General features: G+C 40.4%; 1 protein-coding gene across 2 annotated transcripts; it reads right to left on the bottom strand.

The window, feature by feature from the left end:
• Nucleotides 1-536: 536 nt before the first annotated feature.
• Nucleotides 537-24,182, bottom strand: esyt1b (extended synaptotagmin-like protein 1b). Of its 2 annotated transcripts, none has more exons than XM_047348664.1 (52): nt 23,526-24,182; nt 22,190-22,231; nt 21,089-21,223; nt 19,990-20,063; nt 19,825-19,897; nt 19,629-19,718; nt 19,426-19,481; nt 19,171-19,291; nt 18,907-19,083; nt 17,207-17,289; nt 16,998-17,046; nt 16,823-16,912; nt 16,609-16,704; nt 15,410-15,481; nt 15,232-15,318; nt 14,995-15,144; nt 14,770-14,883; nt 14,495-14,671; nt 13,404-13,489; nt 13,272-13,320; nt 12,984-13,073; nt 12,812-12,907; nt 12,646-12,717; nt 12,439-12,525; nt 12,198-12,344; nt 10,989-11,095; nt 10,718-10,898; nt 10,426-10,602; nt 10,263-10,345; nt 9,639-9,687; nt 9,451-9,540; nt 8,250-8,345; nt 7,946-8,017; nt 7,385-7,471; nt 7,139-7,285; nt 6,923-7,059; nt 6,708-6,774; nt 6,530-6,624; nt 6,277-6,418; nt 4,959-5,135; nt 4,785-4,867; nt 3,609-3,657; nt 3,413-3,502; nt 3,215-3,310; nt 3,046-3,117; nt 2,880-2,966; nt 2,646-2,792; nt 2,415-2,557; nt 1,585-1,716; nt 1,404-1,506; nt 1,133-1,182; nt 537-814 (listed from the first exon to the last, which is right to left on the bottom strand). In XM_047348664.1, exons 1-52 carry the CDS (start codon nt 23,892-23,894, stop codon nt 787-789), a joined length of 5,469 nt encoding a protein of 1,822 aa, XP_047204620.1. In that variant the 5' UTR covers nt 23,895-24,182; the 3' UTR covers nt 537-786. The 2 variants fall into 2 exon arrangements, with proteins under 2 accessions (XP_047204620.1, XP_047204621.1); XM_047348665.1 differs by having other exon boundaries at nt 6,530-6,621.
• Nucleotides 24,183-24,926: the final 744 nt, after the last annotated feature.

Below are 24,926 nucleotides of genomic sequence, written 5' to 3'. Positions count from 1 at the left end.
AGCCCATTTCCTGCACACGCCTGTGCACGGTGGCTCTGGATGTTTCTACTCCAGACTCAGTCCACTGCTTCCGCAGGTTCCCCAAGGTCTGGAATCAGCCCTTCTCTACAATCTTCCTCAGGGTCCGGTCACCTCTTCTCGTTGTGCAGCGTTTTCTGCCACACTTTTTCCTTCCCACAGACTTCCCACTGAGGTGCCTTGATACAGCACTCTGGGAACAGCCTATTCGTTCAGAAATTTCTTTCTGTGTCTTACCCTCTTGCTTGAGGGTGTCAATAGTGGCCTTCTGGACAGCAGTCAGGTCGGCAGTCTTACCCATGATTGGGGTTTTGAGTGATGAACCAGGCTGGGAGTTTTAAAGGCCTCAGGAATCTTTTGCAGGTGTTTAGAGTTAACTCGTTGATTCAGATGATTAGGTTCATAGCTCGTTTAGAGACCCTTTTAATGATATGCTAATTTTGTGAGATAGGAATTTTGGGTTTTCATGAGCTGTATGCCAAAATCATCCGTATTAAGACAATAAAAGACCTGAAATATTTCAGTTAGTGTGCAATGAATCTAAAATATATGAATGTTAAATTTTCATCATGACATTATGGAAAATAATGAACTTTATCACAATATGCTAATATTTTGAGAAGGACCTGTACTTGATGTTAAAACGCAATGAACTGGGTGGATGCAGGTAAAACTGCAGCAGTGGTGCAAAGGTGGGAAAGAGAAGGCATCAGTGAGTGTAACAGCAGCAGCGGGTCATTAAACTCTCAACGAGAGCGAGCAAGGCAGCTATTCAGCCTCATCAGTCAAAGTAAACCTGCAATAAAAAACAGACATTTAATGAAAAATAAAAATCATCCAACATTAATAAAAGATAAGAAGAACATTCATAAAAGGATTGGAGAAACTAAACTATCTACTACCTTCTATTGAACAATAACTTTTTGAAACCAGGTTGCTTTAGTGAGTTAATTTGCATTTTCAACACTTTATGAGCAAAATTTATAGGCTACAACATGAAGTAAAATGTTGGTAATTGAATTAAAATAGAAGCATGAGATGATTTACAAATCACAGGTGATTTCATACAGAACATAGCCTTTTCACAGAGTTGCATTCAATCAGCTCTGCTCACCAGTCAATGATTCCAGACTTCAGGTCAATCTGGGCCAACTCAATCTGGACCTAAACGAACAAATAGGCAACAGTGAATGGTGATTCTCCATGTGTTCAGTGCGTGAAAACATCAAAAATAAACATATTAATGGTAGAGTAAGTCATTAGCCAGGCTGCATGTTTTAAGGAGCAGTCACATCACATTGTCTGTATAGCCTTGTGTTTGGGTTGCCATACATTTAGGGTGAGAGCAGAGATAAACCTGGGTATGGACGCAGCTTCAGACTGACCTGTCCAATAACATCCCGGCTCCTGAAAGAGGCGGAGTTATTTTTCACCGACACGCTGAGGCGCCTGAATCTGGCCTCGTCCTCAGGCAGATCATACTCAAACCTGAAAAGATGTGAACAAACATGAAGAAACTGTTAAGAAATAATAACAGCTGCAAAAATACATCGAGACGACGTTTACCTTTCATTGTACTCTGGGTTGAGGTCTTTCTTCCTCACCGCTGTCTTTTTCTTGGTGGCTTTACTTTTGTCAGGCAGCAGCATGAGGGAGACGTAGCTGTCAACAGCATCCTTATTTTGGGACAGCAGACCTCTGTACAAAAAAATAATCAGCTGAAGCCTTATTTGTCACTCTGTACAAAAACATCCTCAGCAGGTGCTGGATGTGGGCTTGTTTCAGACGGCAGCTGTATTTGCAGGTCAGATATATCTTTAAGAGCAAATGATAAACCTATGAATGTTTTAGATGAGAGCGGCCTTCAAGCATCTACATGGGGTTCCTTCCAGTATACTTAGACATATCTGACTGGGACTCAGATCAGCTAATAGTTGTTCTTAAATGACCTGGATTAGTTTTTGGGGCACAAGATCAACCTGCATGCCACCCGATAACATTGTAAAATAACCAAATTTCTACATAAAAATTATTCCAGTTTCAATAAGAAAAATAAGAATTTTTCGTAGCTTAATTTTCAATATGACTGATTATTAAAAGCAGATTTTAGCTATCATTTCCTGGTAAGAATGTAACTGGTTGTTTCTGGTATCGGTTTTATATAGTAGGATATAATGATACAATGTGTCTTTCACTGCATTTTAAATTTATTCAGTCCACATTCTCATCAACAGTCTGAGGTTGTCCAAGTGAGCTCAATGAGACCTGTAACGTTTTGGGATGAAACATAACATTTAACTCACATAACTTCTAAAACCAAACTGGCCTGTGTGTCAACGTCTTGTCGGCTCTTAAATAAGATTTTTAAAAATGCCTGTAAGAGTTTCAGCACACACCTGCAGGCATGGACGATCACAACAAGCTTTCTCTCCTTTGAGGCGTATGACAGAGACAACTTCACCTGCCCATTTCCAGGTGCAGGAGAAGTACAGGGCAGAGTCCCTGAACCAATCATTTCCACCATCCTGGAGCTCAGAATCTATGAGAAACAAAATGAGACTATCAGTCATCAAAGCTGAAAGCATTCAGATGAAGCATGCCGACATCATTTTTGTATTCGTCAGTACCTTGAGTTCAGCCCTCAGTAGGATTTGACTGTCAGGCAGGGCTCCATCTAAATGAAACCACTGATCCAGCACCTGCTGTGGTGCAGCAAGAAGCTCCTTAACTGTGATCACCAGAGATCCCATTGGTTGGTCCCAGCCACTGGACAACTGCAATGCAATGAGAGGGCTGGTTAGTTTCAGCTGAATGTAAGCCTGTTTACTAAGCAATGACAAGAGATACGAAAACTGTCTTGCCTTTGCCACAAGCATCTGACGTTTGGGGTCATGGATGACGAAATAGAAAGACTCATTCCACTGAGGTTCGGTACTCCGGTCACACAGCTGAGGAGGAATTGTAAACACATTATTGGAAAAAGATGTATCATTCCAAGCAATGAGTAAAAGGTATTATGGGTCTCACTTTAGATTTGTGGGTTGTTTCACCCAGAACAAGCTCAACACCTGCTTTGGGTTCTTTTCCACTCTTCTTGAACTGTATCATACAGAAAGATTGTAGTTATATTTTACATACTGTAAAATCATGTCTCTAATCTTTGGCAGAGATAATTTATAAAAAACAGCTGACTTACTGGTAGTGAATGCGCTCGCTCTAAGTAGACAAAGAGCAGAGCTGCAGCTGGAACAGCTTTGTTCTGATATGACTGCAGAGTTTGAAGCTGCAGCACCTATAAACATGGAGCACAGCAACTCATTTATGTTGTTGGCATACAGCCATCTCTAAAAGGCCATTACTTAAAAAAGATTATAAAGTTGTGAAGAGGGCCGACCTGTTCTAGTCTTGCTGAGTTTGACACTGTAGGAACCCATTCCAGAATCAAATGAACCCGTCCAGATTTCACATCTTTCAGAGCGAACCACTGCAGCGGAGAGAGTCACAGATAAACAGGCAGGCCAACACCCTTCATTAAAACAATACAGTAGAACATCTCAAAGTTCAAGGGTCACACAATGACTCAGGATCACCTGATCTGTGTACTGTGATCTGATGACCTCAGTTAGCTTAACCGTGAACCTGTAAACAGGAAAACAGGTCTTACAAACTAATTATTTTCTCTCACATTTAGCAATGCTACAACAACTAACCTCAGTGTATTTTATTGAGATTTTATGTGTTAGACCAACTCAAAGTGGTTTTGTAACTGTGAAGTGAAAGGGAAATGATACGTGGTTTTCTATTTTACAAATAAAAATCTAAAACATGTGCTGTGCATATGTATTCAGATTAGTTGAACCACCCTTTGATGCAGTGACAGCTGCAGGTCTTTGGGGGGTAGGTCTCACATCTTAAAACTGTAACTGTTGCTCATTCTTCTCTGTAAAACAGCTCAGTCTCAGTCAGAATGGATGGAGTGTGTCTATGAACATTAATTTTCAGGTCTTGCTACAAATCAGCAACAGAATTTAGAGCCGGACTTTGGCTGGGCAACACAAGAATAAGCTTTGACCTATTCTATTGTAGCTGTGGCTGTACGTTTAGGGTTGTTGTCCTGCTGGAAGGTGAATCTCCCCCACAGTCCCAAGTATTTTGCAGCAAGTTTTCTTCCATGATTGCCATGTAATTAGCTCCAATTATATTCCCATCACCTCTGACCAGATTTTTAGTCCCTGCTTAAGAAAAGTGTTCCCACAGCATGATGCAGCCACCAACCAATATGTGTCACCATGGGGATGGTTCAGGCGGGGATGAAATGTCTCAACACAGCCTTTTGCACGCAGAAAGTCCCATTTTGGTCTCATCTGAGCAGAGCGCCTTCTTCCTCACATTTGCTGTGTTCCCTACACGACTTGTAGTGAAAACAAAAACTTAAATACACATTGAACACACCATATGCAGTTCCTGCAGAGTAATGGGCCTTGTGGGAGGTTTACAGCTTTCAGTGTTGTAACCTAACCTAAACCTCTTAACAACTTTATCTCTTCAGTTATGCACTGCCTTGTGTTGGTCTACCACATTAAACCTCCTAAGACACACTAAGGTCTGGTGTTGTGCATTTTATGGAAAAGTGCAGAAGGTATGAATACTTTTGTGAGGCAATGAAAGTTGAAAGCGTTTGGACATAACTCTATATATTACTAGAAACGTTTTGGCCTTTTTTACTACTTTTTCACTAATCTATGAAAACATTACATGAGACTCACCTTCCCAAGAAGTCATCTGAATCTATGTCCTTATCAAATGCTTCAAACTTGATGTTCTGATCACTGCGTCCACTCAAAACTACCTGTATAAGCAAATAGAAATACACACCTTCAGCAAAAACAACCACAAAAGAAGAAAAAACGTTGCAGTATTTGAACCATGAAACGGCCTACCTCATACATTTCGTTCCATGTTGGGTTCAGGTTCTGTTTGATAACATGACTTTTAAATGCAACGTCCCCAATGTTGATTTTGACATAAGGATCACTCTTGCCCTTCACCATGCCCCCCATTAGGTTGTCTTTTGCTTCGAGATTCTGGGCTTCCAGCAGGTGGATCCTCAGCACCCCCTACAGGAGGAAGATATGAAGTGTTAAAATATACACAAAGTTCCATATTATTAACAACTTAAAATCTGACATTTATCTTCATTTAGGACTGCATTATGTCACTGAAATGTGATATTGGATGGTTCCGTGATTGTTTATTGTAAAGTTTAAAAACGTGCAGTTTCTTCTTGTTTGATAATTGGGCAGAAGGTCCACATCAAAGCAGCATTTGTCTCTAAATCCATTCACAGTCCAATTCTTTTAATTTAAAGTACTTTTTTTAGGAGTGGCTACAGCATATACCTTAGAACAGTAGGGCTTATTTTAACGAGTACCACCTTTTTCTAATATTACATTTTTCAAGTACTATTAGAATGACAGTAATAGCCATATAACCGGACCTGGACTTTGATTAGTCGCGTTTTCACATTAGCTTGTCTGATACAAACTTCACTGGTGTTGCATAAGCTCCCAGTTCATAGTCGCAGTAGTCAGAGTACTACCAGTGGTACATGTGCTACAGTTTGAGAATGATGTACTAAGAGAGATGCTATAGAACCTGAAGGTTGTTGGTTTGCTTTCCTAACTGGAACGTCCCCCAGTCTGCCTTCAATCAAGGTCTGGGTACCCAGGGGCAAGGCATCAGCGCCCTTACAGTAACAGATAAATTACCTTACTCTAGTGTTTGTGCCTGATTGCTCAATGCTAGCAGGGCTTTGGGTGAATGCAGAGGTTAAATTACTGTGGGTATAAAGGATTTTTAGAAAATGGTGATTCTTCTTCTCAGTTCCTCTTCTTTTAAATGATTAGGGACAAATAAAATGTCTCAATTGACATCACTGTTTATTCAGAACAATAATCGGACATACATTCGATTGGAACTCAGTCATGTTCAGTTTCAGTTCTAGTAGTTATACTATTATGCTGTAAATTCAAACAGACCACCAGGGTGGTGGTCCTTTCATGTCACTACAAATTAGATTTATAAATAGTTAAAGACATATCAAGACTTTATTTCCACTTCCACTGGACATGAATTCCTCAACATTTCTAGCTGCTTGTGGAAGTTTTTGTTCTTGATTAAAAACTAATTTGCATAACAGTGAAGCATCACTGCAAGCATATTCTTTCACTTCACATTTCATATAATCAGCAAACACACCTCTTTACCAAAGTTCTGACCCGGCACTGTGTGTGGTGGAAGACTGGGACCCACTTTGGGCATTTCTGTGACCTTTGCTGATGGGGCTGGGTCAAAGGGTAGACCTGTGACTGTGGCCTGAGCAAGACCTCCTAAGCCTGTCCTATTCACACACATAAACAAACAAAACCACATTGTTTATTACACGGTGGTTTGTATCTCATGTTTCTTCTAAATGACGTTGATGGAGTAAAAAGGATTTGATTCAACTCACTCCTCAATGTGGACTTCCTGTGGCTCCACGTCTCTTTCAACCTCATAGTGTGACTCAGTTTCTGGCTCTTCTTCATATACTGGTTCTTCCACCTGCTGATAGAAATTATTTCAGTGACAACTCTGTAAATAGACAATTAGGACATAGTTACTACTGCCTTTTATGTGATGTGACTTACTGCAGGGGAATGGTGTTTATCATGTGTCGCTTCAGGGTGTGCAGATTGGATTGACACCACAGGAGAGCTGAAAACACATTCGGTTGGAAAATATAAAAGCCAGTCTGCAGTAAAACTACCTGAAAGTACAACTGTATGAAATTTTACTAGAGTATAAAGTTCAGCTTTAGAAGGTTATATGTACTCATGGTTTAGAATGAATATGAAGAACTCACTCATTTGTTGCCAAGTTTGGCCTTGTTTCCACCTCTTTAGCTGGTTTGAGTATCTTCTCAGTGGTAGCGGTTCTAATTTCTTCTTTTGAAGCAGCTACAGATGTCTGTGGAACTTCTGTCAACCGTGTGTCAAGGATCTGCCAACAAGAAATTACCACTCAGTCTCTACATTGTCTGTTGAATGCAGTAAATCTAAGCGTGTAAATATCGTCATACCTTCAGCTCAGCCCTGAGGAGGATTTGGCTTTCAGGTAAGGCTCCATCCAGATGCATCCACTGGTCCAGAACTAGCTGAGGTTCAGAGAGCAGCTGCTTCACAGGGAGCACCAGAGATCCCATTGGCTGGTCCCATGCACTGGATAACTTCAGGTGATATAAGACATTAACAACACTAATCAGAACTTTGGTTAATTTCTTGACAGTAGGAGCAACTTAGTACTGTGAGACATTCAGAACATCCACCTTCACTATGAGCATCTCTTTGCTGGGGTTATGAACCGAGAAGTGGAACGCCTCATTCCACTGTGGCGATCTGGAGCGATCACAAACCTTTGGACAGAAAAGGGGAGACAAAAGAAATGTGTTGAATATAAACTCAGTCAGTCAGTAATTTTCTACCACTGCTTCCATAGTGGGTCGTGGGAGAGCTGGTGCCTATCTCCAGCAGTCTATGGGCGGGAGGCGGGGTACACCCTGGACAGGTCGCCAGTCCATTGCAGGAATATAAACACATTTCCTATAAATTCAGAGTTCTCTAATTTTACTTAATTTTTTTAATTCTAATAGCTGCTATTTCTTTGTAAAGCAACCTGCTTTCTAATGTTTAAAATATTGGCTTTTATTTAGCTATTGTTTACCCTCACCATTACGAAGAAGTGATAAAGTCATACACATGAAATGTTACTTCAGCTGAGAAAATGGATTAAAATTGACTAAAGAAAGTGATAAAAGTAAAAAATATATACTATACAGAAACCATAATTAGAGACTGTGATTTTTAATGTTTTGTTATCAGTTTCATACCTTGGTTCTGTGAGTTGTGTTCCCAAAGACAAGCTCAGCTCCAGCTTTGGGCTCCTTCCCGCTCTTCTTAAACTGCAAACAGCAACACAACATCCCAGTTTGAGAAGAGCCTGTATTCCCTCCTAGTAATTATGGTTTCAGATCCAACACAGAAACCATAAACTATTCCTTAATCATTGGTTCCTACATCAGGGTATTTTTAAGTATGACTAAATCAGTGCATGCTTTTCAAACTACCTATCTATCTAGTCTCAAATGACAAACTTGTTGTTTGTTTCAGTATACTAAACTGCAGGCAACTCACAGGCAACAGATGTGCTCTGTCCATGTAAACAAAGAGCAGTGCTGCAGAGGGAACAGCCTTGTTGTGGTAAGACTGGAGAGACTGCAGCTGCACCACCTGGAATCAAAAGTGCATCACAGTGACTCAGCGCTCAGAAATACAATGCAGAGAGACAGCGATCAGATATACCGATAAACACGCACCTATAAGGTTTTTACTAGCCAATACCAATTTAAGCTTTTCAATAATATAATGTCTGACCAGCTTATTCTTGCATCAAACGCATCAAAGCATGTGCTGTCGATGAATGCATGTGAAAAATATCGAGTTTTTAATTTAACACATGTAATGAATGTGTAAGAAACATCAGATTTTCCAGTATCTGGTCTGCCATTCATTGATCAGCGCTAATCAAGGGAAAATTGGGTCCACTGATTGGTGCATCTGTTTTTCAATTAACATGGGGTGGGTCTTTAACGCATTAATTACAATGAACTAATTTCAAATAAATGAACTTGTAAAAAAATTGCATTTAATCACAGTTTGCACGCCAAACAACACGGAACATTTGTCAGTAAACAATTTCCTGGTGCACCGATTACACTGATGCAAACGTCACAGCTGGGCTCATGGCTACCAAAATAGAGGAATCGGATAAAAGTGTGTAAGAAAACTACCTGATGAAAGCCTTGATATAAGAGTGGTTTTAAGCAAATTGTGCCAGAACAAATTTGCATACAACCGAAGCACGTTAACCCTACTGTATCACCTAAATGCAAAGCATGTTGCGGTGAGCACAGAAACATGTGCTGTACTGGTACAAGTAGTATTCTGAAAATGTATGGCACTTTAACTTCAGGTCTGCTCAATTTGGCCAGGGATATTTTTTATTTCTTTTTCTACTGTTCTGAATTGAAATGCAATTAAATGCATTTTTCCAGACTTTAAGACTACAGTGTTCTTGTCTGTGTCAATTATTTGATTCAGTCGTCCACCAAAATCCATTTAAATAAAAAATGTTGCATTTTGGAGCAAATATTACGAGATTACATAGTGATTAATCGGGTTTAATTAATTACAAAGCCTCCAATTGATTAGATAATTTCTTTAATCAAGTCCGACCCCTAAAATGAACTAGTGAGAATAGTGAAATAGAACTAACATACAGAATTAGGAAAAGGGAAAAAATAAGGATAAAGAAATATATCTACTATATACCAACCTGTTCCAGGTTGTCATTGCAGGACACTGTTGGGACCCACTCCAGTATGAGACGAACACGCCCAGACTTCACATCATTCAGGGTGTACCACTGAAACAAACACATTCATTTACAGACATCATGTATCTGCATCCATGACTACATCAAGGAAGATTTATTAACACTGTACTAAGAAAAAGAATACCAACCTGATCGATGAACTGGGAACGGATAATGTCTGAAACACTGATTTTTAACCTGTTGAGAAGGAAGAACATAATATGCAATATGATAACATGGATGAACACATATGTGATATGAAACTAGATCAATAGCATCTAATTAATAATATGTAATTGTGTAAATCTTGCTGAAAATTGTGATAGCAACAACGATTATGATTAACCCACTTTTTCTGGATGCCTTTATTTCTTTATTGTTACATTACGTGTAGCCCATTCTCCATGGGCTTTAGCATCTCAGCCACTCAAAATATACCTCAGAGTGTGTGCATTAAGGGCAATTAGAGTGTATCAGACTGGCCAAAGACATTATCAACAAATTCATCGATATATTGTGCAGCTCTGTTTGAAATTCATGTAAATTTATTCAAGCAAACCAGAAAATGTCAAATCCTCTAAACAGAAGAAAAGATTTTGTCTTTCAATGAGACATCACACTCTCAGTTCTGATGATGTTTTAAATCGTCATCACCCTCAATGTTTTGTGATTTATAAATTCAGGTTAAACATGTTGATTTCACAGAATAACTTTCAGTAAACATATATGTTCACTGAACTTCGTAAAAATGAATCCAGGGCAGGCAGCCTCACCTGCCCAAGAAGTCATCATGGTCCATATCTTTATCAAACAGTTCCACCTGTACCTGCTGCCCTGACTGTGGCCTCAGCACCACCTGAGGAAACGCAGAGCAGTTTAAATGAGTGTGTAAAGGTTGTCATAAAGTCAAACTGTGTGTCGCAGTTTAAGACAGACCTCATAGAGCTCATTCCAGACTGGGTTGAGATTTTCCTTCACCACAGCGCTCTTAAATATGACCTCACCCACGTTGATCTTTGCGTAGGGGTCACTTTTGCCTTTCTTCAGACCACCCATAATCTTATCTTTAGCAACCAAACTCTGAGCCTCCAACAGGATGAGTCTTAGTAGTCCCTGTATTAATGACATGAATTAATGTGTATTGATTTATATTAGATTTAGCTTTTTATGCCATATATCTTAAATACAATAATACAAGAAGCTAAAGAGCTCTGTTTGTTTATGTTACCTCACTGGCAAAGGTGAGGTCTGGGGATGTATGAGGGGGTCGTGTTACAGCCGGGCTTGGTGAGTCTTCCACTTTATGTTCCTTCACATCAACTGCACTTTTCTTTACTTCATGAACCTCCTCATCCAAAAGCACCGAGGGAACAATAGTCTCCACAGGAGGAGTGTCCACTGAAGTTGACCTAAATAACAAAGAAGCAGCAACAAGAAATTAAATTCAAGATGTACTGAGGTCAAAATAAGTGAAAATAGACTTTTATGAACCATCTCACCTGAGGATTGTGTCTGTCTCCGGCTGGCGCTTCTCTGGAGAAGGGTCTGGAACTACAGAGACTTTAGCCTTTTCAGTGGCAACAGGACATTTGGTAGGAATCAACATCTGTAATTAGGTTGATTAAAAATACTTAGTTAGATTCACTGGAGTCATAAAAAAAGAAAAACAATTCTCAGCTAAAGAAGCAAAAGCTTAAAAAAGTGAATTAATAGCCTCATTCTTAATGGGCTTAAAGTGGTTCGAAACATGAAGAAATTAAGTACATTTTGGGAAACTTCAAAACCTGTCACCTATTTGAAGTATATGTTACTTTTGTATGTACAGAGAGTGTATTGGGATTAAAGTTGTAGGATTTACTGTGTTGTACTATGTCAAGACAGGTGAAGTTACTTTTGCTGTAATGCTCCGTCTTGTTTTATTACATTTTTCATATTTAAGGGACAACTGAAATCTGGTGAATAATGTTAAAAGCTCTGTAACATCCACTAAGTGGTTAAATACGTTTTAGCCGAATGAATAAAACTGGGCCAGTCATAAGTCCGTTAAGACATTCAGCATCCAGAGATGATTGGATCTTCACCAGTCCAGATGAAACATCAGCATAGTGTATCATGGGGTTAAGAAATGTCAATATTAGGTCCGTGCTGTTTAGGAAGCGGTTGCATAAACACTGAAGCAGTGGCACCAGTGTGTGTATATTGCGTCTCCTAATTGAAAAGATAATGTGAAAGTTTTAGTGTATTTAACCAAGCTAGTGATTATATTTTTTTATACCGCAGTGACAGATCTGTAGGTAGCTAGAGCGTTATTTACATAAAGCTTGAGTCTCCTACCATGCCACAGAAATGTAAGCCAAGTAGGCAGCAGTGAGATAGGGGCACTACCTACTATAACGATTAATTAAAGACAGAGTGGCTGTCCTATTACAGGTAATAGCTTTACTTGCACAATGATCACCTGCACTGTTGTATTGCTCTTGCATCTTATACTGCTCTATATTTACTCTCACTCACTTAAAACTGTGCACTTATATTTATATTATATTGTAGATATGTTTGTACTGTTTAATTTGTATTGTATTGCACCGACTACGCCAAAACAAATTCCTTGTATGTCCAAAAACGTACTTGGCAATAAAGCTTTTCTGATTCTGATTCTGATTCTGATATGACAAATAATCAGATCAAACTAATTTAGATTATCCTACCTTAAGCTCGGTCCTTAACAGGATTTGACTCTCAGGTGAGGCTCCATCCAAACTGAACCACTGATCCAAGACCAGGTCTGGTTCAGCCAGCAACTCTCTGATAGGAACAATCAGAGAACCAATAGGTAGGGTCCAGCTGTGAGAGAGCTGAAAAAAGACAATCCATAATGTTCCTTGTTATTTCAGGAGTATTAATCCATGACAAAGCTCTCTTGATCCATATGCATGGCCCACTTTTTACCTTAAGTAAAAGAATATCCTGCCTTGGATCCCGAACAGGGAAGCAGAATGCTTCGTTCCATTTAGGTGAGGTTGTGCGATCACACACCTTCAGAAGAGATGGAACAATGAGCAAAAAAAAAAATAAATGAACACAAATAAAGAAGTGAGCCAAGCGAAATGTCTAAAACGGGGATAAATTATCTGATGAATTATCTTATGATCTTACTGTAGTTTTACGGGACATTTCTCCAAGACTTAACTCCACTCCAACTTTTGGATCCTTTCCACTCTTCTTTACCTAAAGTCAGAGAGAGGTTATGGTATTCTCTGGCAGTTCCTAAACTAAATAAAATTGTATTTATTATCTGCCATAACAGTATTAAAGGACTCACTGGTAAGCCATCTGCTTGTTCGACAAACACAAACAGAAGCCCTGCTGAGGGCACTGTCTTGTTTTGGTAGGACTGTCTGGAGTAAAATTGAAGGACCTGAAGCCACAGAAAATACGTATTTTTTAATTTAAAAAAAGCTCATCGTTAAGTCATTTTTATTCACTGGACTGACCTTTTCCAATCCATCTGGTTCTGAAGATGTCGGAACCCATTCCAGGACCAGATGAACTCGACCAGTCTTCACATCGCTGAGAGTGTACCACTGATGAATAAAGACGCAACACTTCAATATGGGAACAACCGGGTCTGTTCGGAGCAAAATCCTTCATGTGGACATGTAGGAAATTACATGCTTCCCTTCTTCGCTAAAATACATAATGAATCTGGAGATACGAATATTTCTAAACTACTGCGTTGTAGTTTTTAGCTTCAGCTTTTTAAATTCTAACATAACCCCTACCTGGTCGGTGTACTGAGAGCCAATGATGTCCTTCAGACTTATCTTCAGCCTGCAATTCATGAAATATATTCTTATAAAAGGATCATTTAGGATCTAATTACCATACTATACAATTAAAAGATGCAAAGTTACCTCCCCATGAAGTCATCCTTCATGTCCATATCTTTGTCAAACATCTCCACATGCAGCTCCTGACCAGGGAGCTGGGTCAGAATAACCTACACATCAACAAAAGTCATTATGCCTTAAAGTAGCAGGAAACCTATTGCTATGTACAAACTCCAGTCACCCTTTAAAATGAACAACAATTAACAGTAGGGATGTCCCAATTAAAGCTTTTTAAAATGGTTATTTAAAGAGTCCCTGACTAAACTCAACTCCTGACACCCCTTTGTTCATGATCTGTCTGGGATGTTGTGTCTGTTGTGCTTCTAGTAAGGCACGCCTCTCCATTTTCTGCAGTAGTATTGTTTAGAATATTTATGATCATAGGTTGTAAAACTGTTTTATAGACTATGTACATTTTTTTTTTTGATCAAGCAATTCTGGATTTTCTCTAACAATCTAAGTGTTTTTCACATTTTACAGAACTGTTTACAGTGAAAGAGAAACCGTATTGGCTGCTGCAGCTTCCTGTCTCTCTGTATGATGTGATGTGACCTACAGTGTGTGCTGTGCTTAGATATCACCAGACAGATGTCCATGTTCAAGGTTTTAACACAATTAACTGGAGATGAATTAATGTATGTTAAGAAAAATAATCAACGTGTCAATGAATTATTCATGTATCAAATCAGAGGCTATCTTTAGCCTAGAACTTCAGCAAACTGCTCCATACACTGAAGACTGTAGATGCGCTTAATCAAGTTGGATTTACCTTTCGAAACGAATAATAAACAAATAATAGGTCATTCATTGTCAGAACATTATAGTAGATTTCATAAGATAGTTTCAATGTTGGAGCAGCATATTACTCTATTAGTCTTTCACTGCCAAGAAAAATGCAAAGGAGAGACTGGTGCGCCTGATAAATGAGTTAGATTGGGCACGCTTGCAACGCTAATACGGACCATGTAAAGCTGATGAAACATTGTTGTTTTTCTGCATATACCTGCCAATCATTTTCAAGTATTAGACCGAGGCTCAGTAATATCAAATTTAGTACAAAAATATTGGACAAAAACATCCTAATCGAGACATCCGCAGTTATTACAGATATTTACCTCATACATCTCATTCCAGGTTGGGTTCAGATTGCCCTTTATAACTTGACTTGTAAATGTTTCGCCCCCAATGTTGATCTTGACATATGGGTCACTCTTGCCTTTCACCATTCCACCCATCAGGTTATCTTTTGGAACGAGATTCTGACCTGCCAGTAGGTGAATTCGAAGCAGTCCCTGAAGACAAATAAAAATACAAGCTTGAATACATATAAAACCTTAAGCAACAAGTATTTAGTTTGCTTGGGAAAAGTGATTTAACTGTATTTCATTACCTCTGTGGCAAAGCTGGGATGAGGGGAGGCCTGCTTGGCCAACTGTTTAGAAAAACCAGCTTCCAAATTAGAAGAGACTTCAGCTGAAATATGATCTTCATCTAACCACAACACCTGTGTTGCATTGGAAAAAGGTGAAACAGATACAGAGAGTACAAAAATATGAATGTGAATGAATTTGTGGAATTCAGAGCAGGATAAATATAAGGCTTTGCTGCTATTTACCCTCAGAACTGCGTTGATGTAGATGCGACTCGCTGTTCCAGAGTTTTCCAACTGGAACCACTGGTCTAGAGAAAGATGAGAAGTTTCCAGGACGCGGGAGAGAGGGATGGACAAACTGCCCAAAGTCTGCACGCGGTCAGCATCCTTCACCTGATCAAAGCAAACCAAATTATAATTATGACGTGTTTAGTTTTATCAGATTACATGTGCTTAGTATCCAGTTTTGATGGCTGTTACCTGAATGCTTATGTCTTGACTGCGAGGATCTCGGATGAAGAAGGTAAACGCTTCTTCCCATTCTGGGTTGATGGTTGTGTAACAAGTCTAAAGAGATAAATAAACAATGTTCAAAACACAGAAAAAAAGGAAAACCCACAATCTAGAGTATCTCAGTAAGTTCTTGCAGCAGTTTCACCTTGCTGTCTCTTGTGGTTCCCTGCACAGATATCTGCACCATGGGATTGGGCTCCTTATTTCCCTTCTTCATCTGAGGTTTACACAAAATAAGAATACAGTAAGATACACAAAGATATTTAAAGCAAAAAGTGCAACAACAAAGAAATAGCTGCATCTCACTTAGGGCTGCAACTAACGATTATTTTGATAATCGATTAATCAGTGGATTATTTTTTTGATTTATCGATTAATAATCGGATAGCAAAAGGAGCCTAAAAGGAGATTTTCTTACAGAATTTGAAGCTAAAGCTATGCCACTCGACGAGATCTGGATAGAGCATATTTACAGACAAAGACTTAACATTTGCCCAGCAGACAGTCACCGCCAACCCTAAAAGAAGCGTAAGCCACAAAATGGTCATTAATACATACGCTGGCTGTTCACAGAGTGCTGTATAAATAATGGGATAAGCACAACCTTGAGAGAACTGTGAAGCAAAGCCCTTTCGAGGATATGAGGCATATACACAAGTCAAAGACTGCAGCTGGAGTCAGTGCTTCAACAGAGACTCACACACAGAGGTATCCAGGGCATGGGCTACAACTGTCACATTCCTTGTGTTAAGCCATCCTGAATCAGAGACAAGTTAGACGCATCTCGTCTGAAACAACTCCAAAGAGAACATCTGTAGTATTGTCAAGAAGACGTGGGACATCAGACCCAACAATGTAGATGAGCTGGAGGCTGCTAACAAACCAACCTGGGCTTTTTAATGTTTTCAGTAACATTCTATTTTATTTTGATGCCCCTATATCTGGTAATACTGAAAACGTGGTTGCGATTATGGTTGTGTGTGTTTTGAGGCTACCATAGTAACAGCAAGGAGTGATTCTGCCTAGTAAAAAAAAAAAAAAAGGAAGTGTGCTTAGAACCTCCCCGCCCCACAAAGATGAGGCGTGACTCTCATTGCTGTTCCCTTTGCTGTTGGATATACCACCAAATATTAACGCTAGCTGAAACTCTCGGGCAGTGTTGGCCTAAGTTGAGTGCCTTCTTCCATGGCTAAACAAAGTGAGAGAGCGGCTGGAGAGCAACACAACAAAGTTGAGGAATGCAAGAGAGATGGCATCTCCAGCTCTGCCCCAGCTTAACCACACAGGAAGCAGCTCTGAGCTAAGCACGCATGTGGGCAGAGAGGGCAGAGATATTTGACTCACGGGAAGTGCCTCAGCTTTGTCAAGGTACAAAACCAAGATTGCTGAAGAGGGGGAGTTGGAGTTCTTGCTGCTGACGCTTTCATTCCTTTTTAGGACCTGGGTGAATTCCAAACACATTTTTTCAATTGTTAGACTGCAAGAAGGGAAATAGAGAATGAAGCATTTTTTTAGGATTCAACACAAAAATGTTTAAATAGAGCAGAAAGGGTCCAACCTGCTCAAGCTGTTCAGTGTTGGGCTGCAAGGCCAACCACTCCAGTCTGAAGTGAACGCGTCCAGATGAAGTGTCTTTCAAAGTGAACCACTGGAAACAGAAGAACGTCTTAGTCTGATAACACGAAAGCTGTCTATAGACAGTTTAGTTAGAGTGAAAAAAGCTTTTCACTTACGTCATCCACAGCTATGGACTTCTTCACAATGCCCAGATCTAATTTGGTCCTGCAGTAAAATAAAAATTATAATATTGCTAACAAATAATTACAGTTAATAACCAACAAACTTTCATAGTTTTCTTAGCGGTAGGTGATAAATGAATGGTGAAAGGTGAACATGATAGATTCAACAAAGCACAACAAAGACATGAATTATCAGCATGTACCTTCCCAAGAAATCATCTTTGTCTGTGTCTTTGTCATAAACCTCCACCTCCAGCTCTTGACCCGGCACCTCATGGACAATAACCTTACATGCAACACACACATAATGACATGAGGACTGACAGAGGGATTTGCATGGAAGCTGTCTGTGTGACATATGAATGAAAAATGAACGTTTTTAACACAGTCCGAGTCCAATCCCTCGAAGTGAAATGGAGTTCTATTACATACGGTTGTGGTCAGACGTCTACATAGATTCATTACAGGCAAGAATATCATATGACTGACTTCTGAGTCCACAAAAGTTGAACAGGGTTAAGGTCGAGGCTTTGGGAAAGCAATTCAGCATACTTAAAGTTAGCCTGTTTTATCCATTCCAGAACCAGTCCTGCTGGAGCACCCAACTGTATTTCAACCATCTGACCCAAACTGTGACCCTTACATGAAAGCAAATTGGTTGGAATATTTAAGAACCACCCGTGAACCGCTAAGCCTCAAACATATCGTAAACTTGAAAGTGCTGAAACACCGGGTCACTGTCCACAGTTAACGGGAATTTACCATAAACATGGAGTGAGAGGGTGCGGAACAAGAAAGAAATGCCTGCTCCACAATCTGCACCTTCATGCATGACTGAAATTTGCAGCTGCCCATGTGGAAAAGCCAAATTATTGAGAAAGATTTAATTGTCAGATGAGACACAGATTAGGTTAACTGGTCTCTCTAAATTGCCCTTAGGTGTGTGAATGAGTGTGTGCACGGTTGTTTGCGTGTTGCCCTGCGATGGATTGGCGGCCTGCCCAGGGTATACCCCGCCTCTCGCCCTTAGACTGCTGCAGATAGGCACCAGCTTCCCTACGACCCACTATGGAATAAGCAGTATAGAAAATGACTGACTGACTGACACAGATTCGACAATTTTGCCACAATGACCCAAAGGATTAAGCAGAGGGTATCAAATCTAAAAACTTTGTACCAACTGTCAGGCATGCTGGTGGTAGCATCACGCCGATGGTCTGTTTTATAGTTACCGGTCGGCTGAGAAGGAAATAGCACTTAGAGTTTATTTATTTTTCTTCTGTTGAACCCGCATTTGAACATGTCTGCGGGGAGCATGAAGGGGAGGGCCAGATAAGGGAGAGCGACTCAGGAGGGAGGGACAACGAAGCACGAGGGAGGAAGAGGCCCAGGGCCGAGTAGAGAGAGAAAGAGAGATGAAGCCACTACAAGATAACATGCTGGAATGGTGGGAAACTGAATGACTACAAGAAAGGAGGTCAAATTTAGATGTATTCGTAACATTCTTATTAAGACTGAGTATATATAAGCTATAAAAATACTAAGCATTTTATATAATGCATTTTGTACAATAATAATTTGTTTTTAAGCCCAATTTTTTACATTTTGTTTAATAATGCATTTAATTTAGCCATAAATACATAAACACTCCAGAAGGAGCTGGGATATTTTCTGTGAGCCAAGCCATAAAATGCTGCTCCAAGTAAGGATCCCCATTACTACTGTTTCAGTGAAAGGAAAGCTGTGTCCAAATTATTCAATTTCCTCTCAAATCAAAAGCTAAATGGTTGAAACTTGCAATTTGGTGTTCTGGCAGAACAAAGAGCTCAAACACACATCAGAACCGGTTTTGGAATAAAGCTCATCCCTTTTGTGCACTGTAGAGGTATCGGATGAATCTCACCTCATACATCTCTCCCCATTTGGGACAGTCGGTATTATCGATGTGTTTGGAGGTAAAGGTCTGAGGCCCCACCCTTAATATGGCATACGGGTCAGATAAGCCAGCCATGACACCTTTAACGTAGTTATCTTTGGCTTCCAGATTCTGCGCTTCTAGCAGGTGGATGCGCACCACACCCTGAGAAGGAAAACAAGGATAGAATAAAACTGTTTAATTATTGCGGGGCTGTGAACTAATGCAAGACATGCAGGTAGTGAGGCTTACCCTGGGTAGGGGACAGCGCAGCTGAGCCACGTGCAAATCAGGGACCAGTGGGACAACAAGACGGTTGGGCAGCACCAAGAACGAAGCAATGGCGTCCATGATCATGCTGTCTGACATAACACTGTAACAAAGTGCAGTTTAATATTTTATTGAAAAAAGTGGAAATGTATAAAATATTTCAAATAATGTTTAGAAAAAAACAAAGCTCTATACTGCTGAGTAAAATGTAAGAAAGCTTATCTCAGCATGACCTACTTCAGTCCAGGAATGTCCAATAAATTGGTCAGTCCTGTCCAATTGATGTCTAGTTTCTGGGAAGAAATGAGAAACCTGAGCTTAGAGTAAATCAGTGTGAACTGAAAGAGAATCAATAGCAACACTACACACACAGACACATGATAGTCACATCAAAGCGAGGATATTGAGCAATGTGAAAAGGACAAACAGAGGTGACTTACAGGCCGACGGATGAAAAACATGGTGACTGCACCCACTATGGGAACGTCTCCAATCAAAGGCTCCAGAATCACTCGCATCATCCCATGTAGCTAAGGGCAGAGAAACAAAAAGGATGAAAAGGGTAAAATTGGAAAACTTACATTACATGTTGTCGCTTAAGATACATATATTTTAAGGCTGGACAAAGGGACACACCTGTATTCCTTTGACTCCAGCTTTGCAGAAGTATCTTTTCACTTCAACGTTGATTTCCACATTTCCAACGTAACTGAGGAAATGGGAACAAAGGATTTGGTTACAACAATGCTCATCTAAAAGCTGCTAGACAGAGGAAACACATGAGAACAAAGGAGAAGACACCTGATGTAGAGGTCTAGCAGAACTTGTCCTTTGTTGTTCTCTGTGTGGGCCTTAATGCCCACCACCTTCATGGCCTGAAGCAAACAGAAAGCAGATATTTTTCCTTAAAATGTCATCAAATGTTTTGTATGAGTGAATACAATCTCCTGATAGCATTTTTACAGCACCTTGCAAAATTATTTATGCACCTTGAACTTTTTCACATTTTGTCGCATTGCAACCACAAACACCAATGTATTTTATTGGGATTTTATGTGATAGGCCGACACCACGGCAAGGTTTTCAACATTTTTCTACACAGAAAATTGTTGCTTGCATCTTTATTCAGCACCCTTTGAGCCAATACTTTGTACTGTACAAACACCTCCTGCTGTAATTACAGCTGCAAGCATTTTGGAGATTCTCTGTACCACCTTTGCATGCGTAGAGCTTGAATTCTTTTGCCTATTCTTCATATCCAAAGTAGGATAAGAACGGGGAGCATCTGTGAAAATCACTTTACAAGTCGTACCACAATTTTTTTGTTGGACTTAGGCCATTTTAAAATATAAATATGCTTTGCTCTAACCCATTCCAGTGAAGCTCTGGCTTTATGTCTAGGGTCATAGTCCTGCTAGACGTTGAACCTCTAGCTCCACCCAAGCTCCCTCTCTTTTTCCATCTACTCTGAGCATTTTCTCTGCCTCTCCTGAAGAAAAGCATCCCCACAACACGATACTGCCACCACCATATTTCACTACGGGGTTGGTGTTCTCAGGTTGATGTGCAGTGTAAGTTTTTCATCAGAGTCAGCGTTGTGCAGCTGGGTTAAGATGCTGAATTTTAGTCTCATCTGAACGGTGCACTTTCTTCCAGGCTTGCTGTTTCCCCTACCTGGCACGCAGCAAACAGGAACTTCTGTGACTTCCTTTTAAAGATAGTTTTCTTCTTGAATGCACAGCTCATAGTTCAACTGTTAACAAATTCTCCCACTGAGCAGTTACTATGGGCTTCTTGACTGCTTTTCTGCTGCTCTGTGTTGGTGTGTCACACAAAACTCCTCTAAAATACATTGGTATGAATACTTTTGCAGGGCAATCTAAGGTCTCGATGCCAACACCTTGTCTCCCATGTCCACTTTGGTGAAGCTGAGCGTCTGGAGGTGAGCGCTTGAACCTCGGATAGACGGAGCGATTGTTTCTATCAGCAGCTTCTCGAGGTACTGGCCGACGAAGGGCCACACCTGCTGCAGTACCTGGACAGGAAAATCAGCACATGCTAGAAAGATGATTCACATGTGAAAAACAGCCATACATATCATCAGATTGCTGCCTCTGCTTTAAGCTTTGGCGATTAAATAACAGATCTCTGTCAAACAGAAGAATGACGGCAGCAGCTGACAACGGTGGAGCCTCCTCAGCTGTTAGCCCGCTCATTTGGTTAGTGACATGCAGTTCCTACATGCATGAAGGAACTTATTTTAATATTAACAGTAATGGAGATGCATACCCTGCAAGTGAAAAATACTGCAGTTTTATAAAGTTGTTGAGAGAACAGTTTTCCCAAGAAGAGACTCTAAAGGCAGAGGCAGAGTTTGGCTGTAAGCCTCTGTGACTCTGGGAAAAAATGCGGGTGGTTATAGTCTGGCATAAGTATGGAGTGAGTCATCAGCAGCCTTCTCCTGTGGAGAACAAAGAGAATCTGCTGACCGTCCCTCAAATAAGCAGTCTCAAACCAGTGCTTTGTCTGTAGTCAGACACTTAGATCTCGTGGTTCTTTTAGCTGGAAAATTTTTTATTTTTTAATGTGTGTTCAAGTGACCCTAGTTTCTCTGGGGTGAAAGCACAAAGGGACTGCATCATTTCTTTTTTTAGTTCCAGGGAATGACCTCCTCCCCCTTCCTGTCAGCCTTGTTTGCTGCAATGAAATGGAAATGTTGAGAGGATTGTCTGGTGCAGGGCCTGCTCTCCTGCAGTACAGTACCTATACTAATAGGGGTGTGGCCTTCACAGGGACATGGCAGCAGCAGCAGCAGTAGGAGCAGCAGGAGCACTGCTACTGTTTATCAGCTAGCACCATCTAATAACTTACCATATGCTGTCAACTCTTAATCAACACTGCAGCTGGTCTACTGAATAGACAAAGGCACTGGTTGAACTTAAAAAAGAACCGAAAGTCGAGCATTAAAAATATGAAGTAAACAGATCATGCATTATCTCACCTTATTCAGCCATTCAACCTTCTCCACATCTGGAAAGTTTACCTAAAAACAAAAATAATGTAGAGACCTACTTTAATTGTCTAGAGCATAATAAACACACGCCAGGATGGGGGAAACTATTCAGTGAGACAGAATACCTGGAAATCTAATTCGGTACTCTTAGACACACCTAAAAAGCAAACTGTTTCAAAACAGAGGTAGGCAGGAATGTTGATAAAACATATCTGAGCCCAAAGATTACTGGATTACTGGAGATTGGCATAACAGACAGGAGGATCCTGTTGCATTTTAAGTCTATTGAATCTTTTTGCGATTAATATTTCATTGTGTTTTTGTTTTTAGATGAATGTGAATTTATAATGGCAGCTGAGTAGAAATCAATCCAGAGAAGCACTCGTTTTTAATACTTTAATGGAAGGTGGCATGCTGCCTTGTTATGCAAGCCATCACGGCAAACACGAAGGAACCCACAGAAACCTCGTTTGGGTGCAGCACGATGCTTTGAGTCAAATCGTTTGTGGGTTCTGCATTATAGTTTTGTCTCCAAGCATTCATAACTAGGCAGCAAGTACAAACCTGCATGGCCTGCAGCCCCGATCTCCAAGTCAAGTTTGATTACAGCTGCAAAGATAATATTGAGTTGTGGGTTTGTCTTCTTCGAAAACTGTACACTGACATAACAACCCAGCTAGGTAATGATGTATGTATTTCTACTTCAGGACTTTACAAAACACAATGCTTTTTCAAAAGTGCATTTGTGGAAAAAACTGCTAATCCTGCTTTATGTGTATTTTTGGTTAATGACATCACAGTAGGCACAATAATCCTTCTGATTAGTGAACACTATGGCGGATGACAGCCTTTTGAGAGATTTCTACACATATTCTGAAGGATTCAAAATATATTTGAGTTACAAGGGGCTCAATCGGGTCTGAGCCAGAGTTTTAAGTCTGATGGATGCTGATGTGGATGGCGAAGCTAAACGCGACAATGACAACTGTCGTCTTTAAATCTTTAACTGGTGCAAATCTGTTTATATTCCTGTTTGAATGAATCCACCTGATTGGCTTCTGTGCACATTAGCTACTCATATTTTCTCTAAAGATCTTTAATAGTAAAATCTTGTGATCAATGTGATTGTTCCACCATAACAGCCATATAAATAGTACCGGATTGGTTTGTCAACTGTAATAAGAATGCATCCTAATGTATCCTGAATAAATATTATGATTTTAGAGTCTACTGCTAATTTCATGCTTTCAAGCAGGTCCAAGTGAAATGGAGGAGGATTTATTACTAATGGCAGGCTTTGCTATCTCGACAGGTATGTTCTCACCCACGCAGGGAGGTCTCTCCTGATGCTTTTGGACGCTTTCATGGATGTGTACTCCTCGTCGTTGTCGAGCAGCTGCATAGCCGACCTGAGGCGCTCCTCCTTCGCCTCTCGGGCATGTTTCCATCCCGTGTAAACCATCATGCCGCACACCAGCAGGCTGGTGCTGACCCGATAGTACCCGGCCAGATAGACGGGGAGCAAGGCGCTGAGGCATTTCCCGAAGGTCCACAGCACCGCCGCGGCGCTGATCCCTTTGGGTTTGGTGGCTTCTGCTGCTCTCACCTTACTTAACGCTTTCTCCTCAGCGCCACTTGTGCCCAGACCCTCGGCGCCATTGGCTTCGGTCGGCTCCGGCTTGTCGCTCTGCATTTATTTTCTGGCGTTCTGTTAATTTAACGAGATGAACGAGCGGTACTCGGTTAGAACGGTGTAAGAACCTACCTAACGGCTAAAGTTTCATCTCTGACGTCAGCGACCGTTGGAACAAACCGCACGTTCACCTCAGATTCCGCTGCTAGCTAAACCGTTTCACATATCATTGTCATAATATAGGAGCGTTTGTATAAAAACAAGATTAAATAACGCAGTTCTGCATGAACACGAGAGCCGAAAAAGTACCAAGTTCCGTGCCTCACCCACGTCCCGTTAGCTGAATGAAATCACGCCCACCGCAGCCTAAAAAAAAAAAAAAAAAAAGGCATCCTTGACTTTTTCGACTTTGCGTGACGCTGCCCACCTCGGCGTTAGAACCACAGCCGGTCCAAGATTATATGAGACCCAAAGCCGAATTTCATTTGGGGGCCAAACTCCGGTTAGGTGTAAGAGCCACAACAAGACTCTTGCAAAACTATTTAACCTTTTCAAATTTTATGTAACAACCGCAACTTTCAAAGTATTTGTTTGGCTTTTTTGTGTTAGACCAACAAAATGTAGTGAATAACTGTGAATTGAAAAGAAGACATTCACCATATTTTAATAAAAAAAATCTAGAAAGTATGACATGTAAATGTACTCAGAACCCTGAAGAAATACTTTGCAGAACTCCCTTTTGCTGGAGGTACAAGTAGTTTCTTTTGTGTATGTCTCTACCAGTTCAGAACATCTAGACACTACATTTTTTTGCCAATTCTTCTTTGCAAACAGCTTAAGACTACCCACAGATTCTCAAATAGATTTAGGATGGGTAGTTGAGTGGGCAAATCAAACATTTATGTTTGATCTAAACTCTGTGCAACTCTGGGTGTGTGATTACTGTCATTTTGCTGCATCTTAACAGGAATTACCATGAATTGTTCTTCATACATCTTCCCATCAACTCTGATCAGCTTTCTTGTGTTTGTTAAAGTAAAACAATCCCACAGCATGATGCTGCCACTACCATGTTTCAGGGTGGTTTTCAGT

Source organism: Girardinichthys multiradiatus, chromosome 20 (assembly GCF_021462225.1).
Source record: "Girardinichthys multiradiatus isolate DD_20200921_A chromosome 20, DD_fGirMul_XY1, whole genome shotgun sequence".
Taxonomy (NCBI): domain Eukaryota; kingdom Metazoa; phylum Chordata; class Actinopteri; order Cyprinodontiformes; family Goodeidae; genus Girardinichthys; species Girardinichthys multiradiatus.
This window is presented reverse-complemented; position numbering and strand designations above follow the sequence as displayed.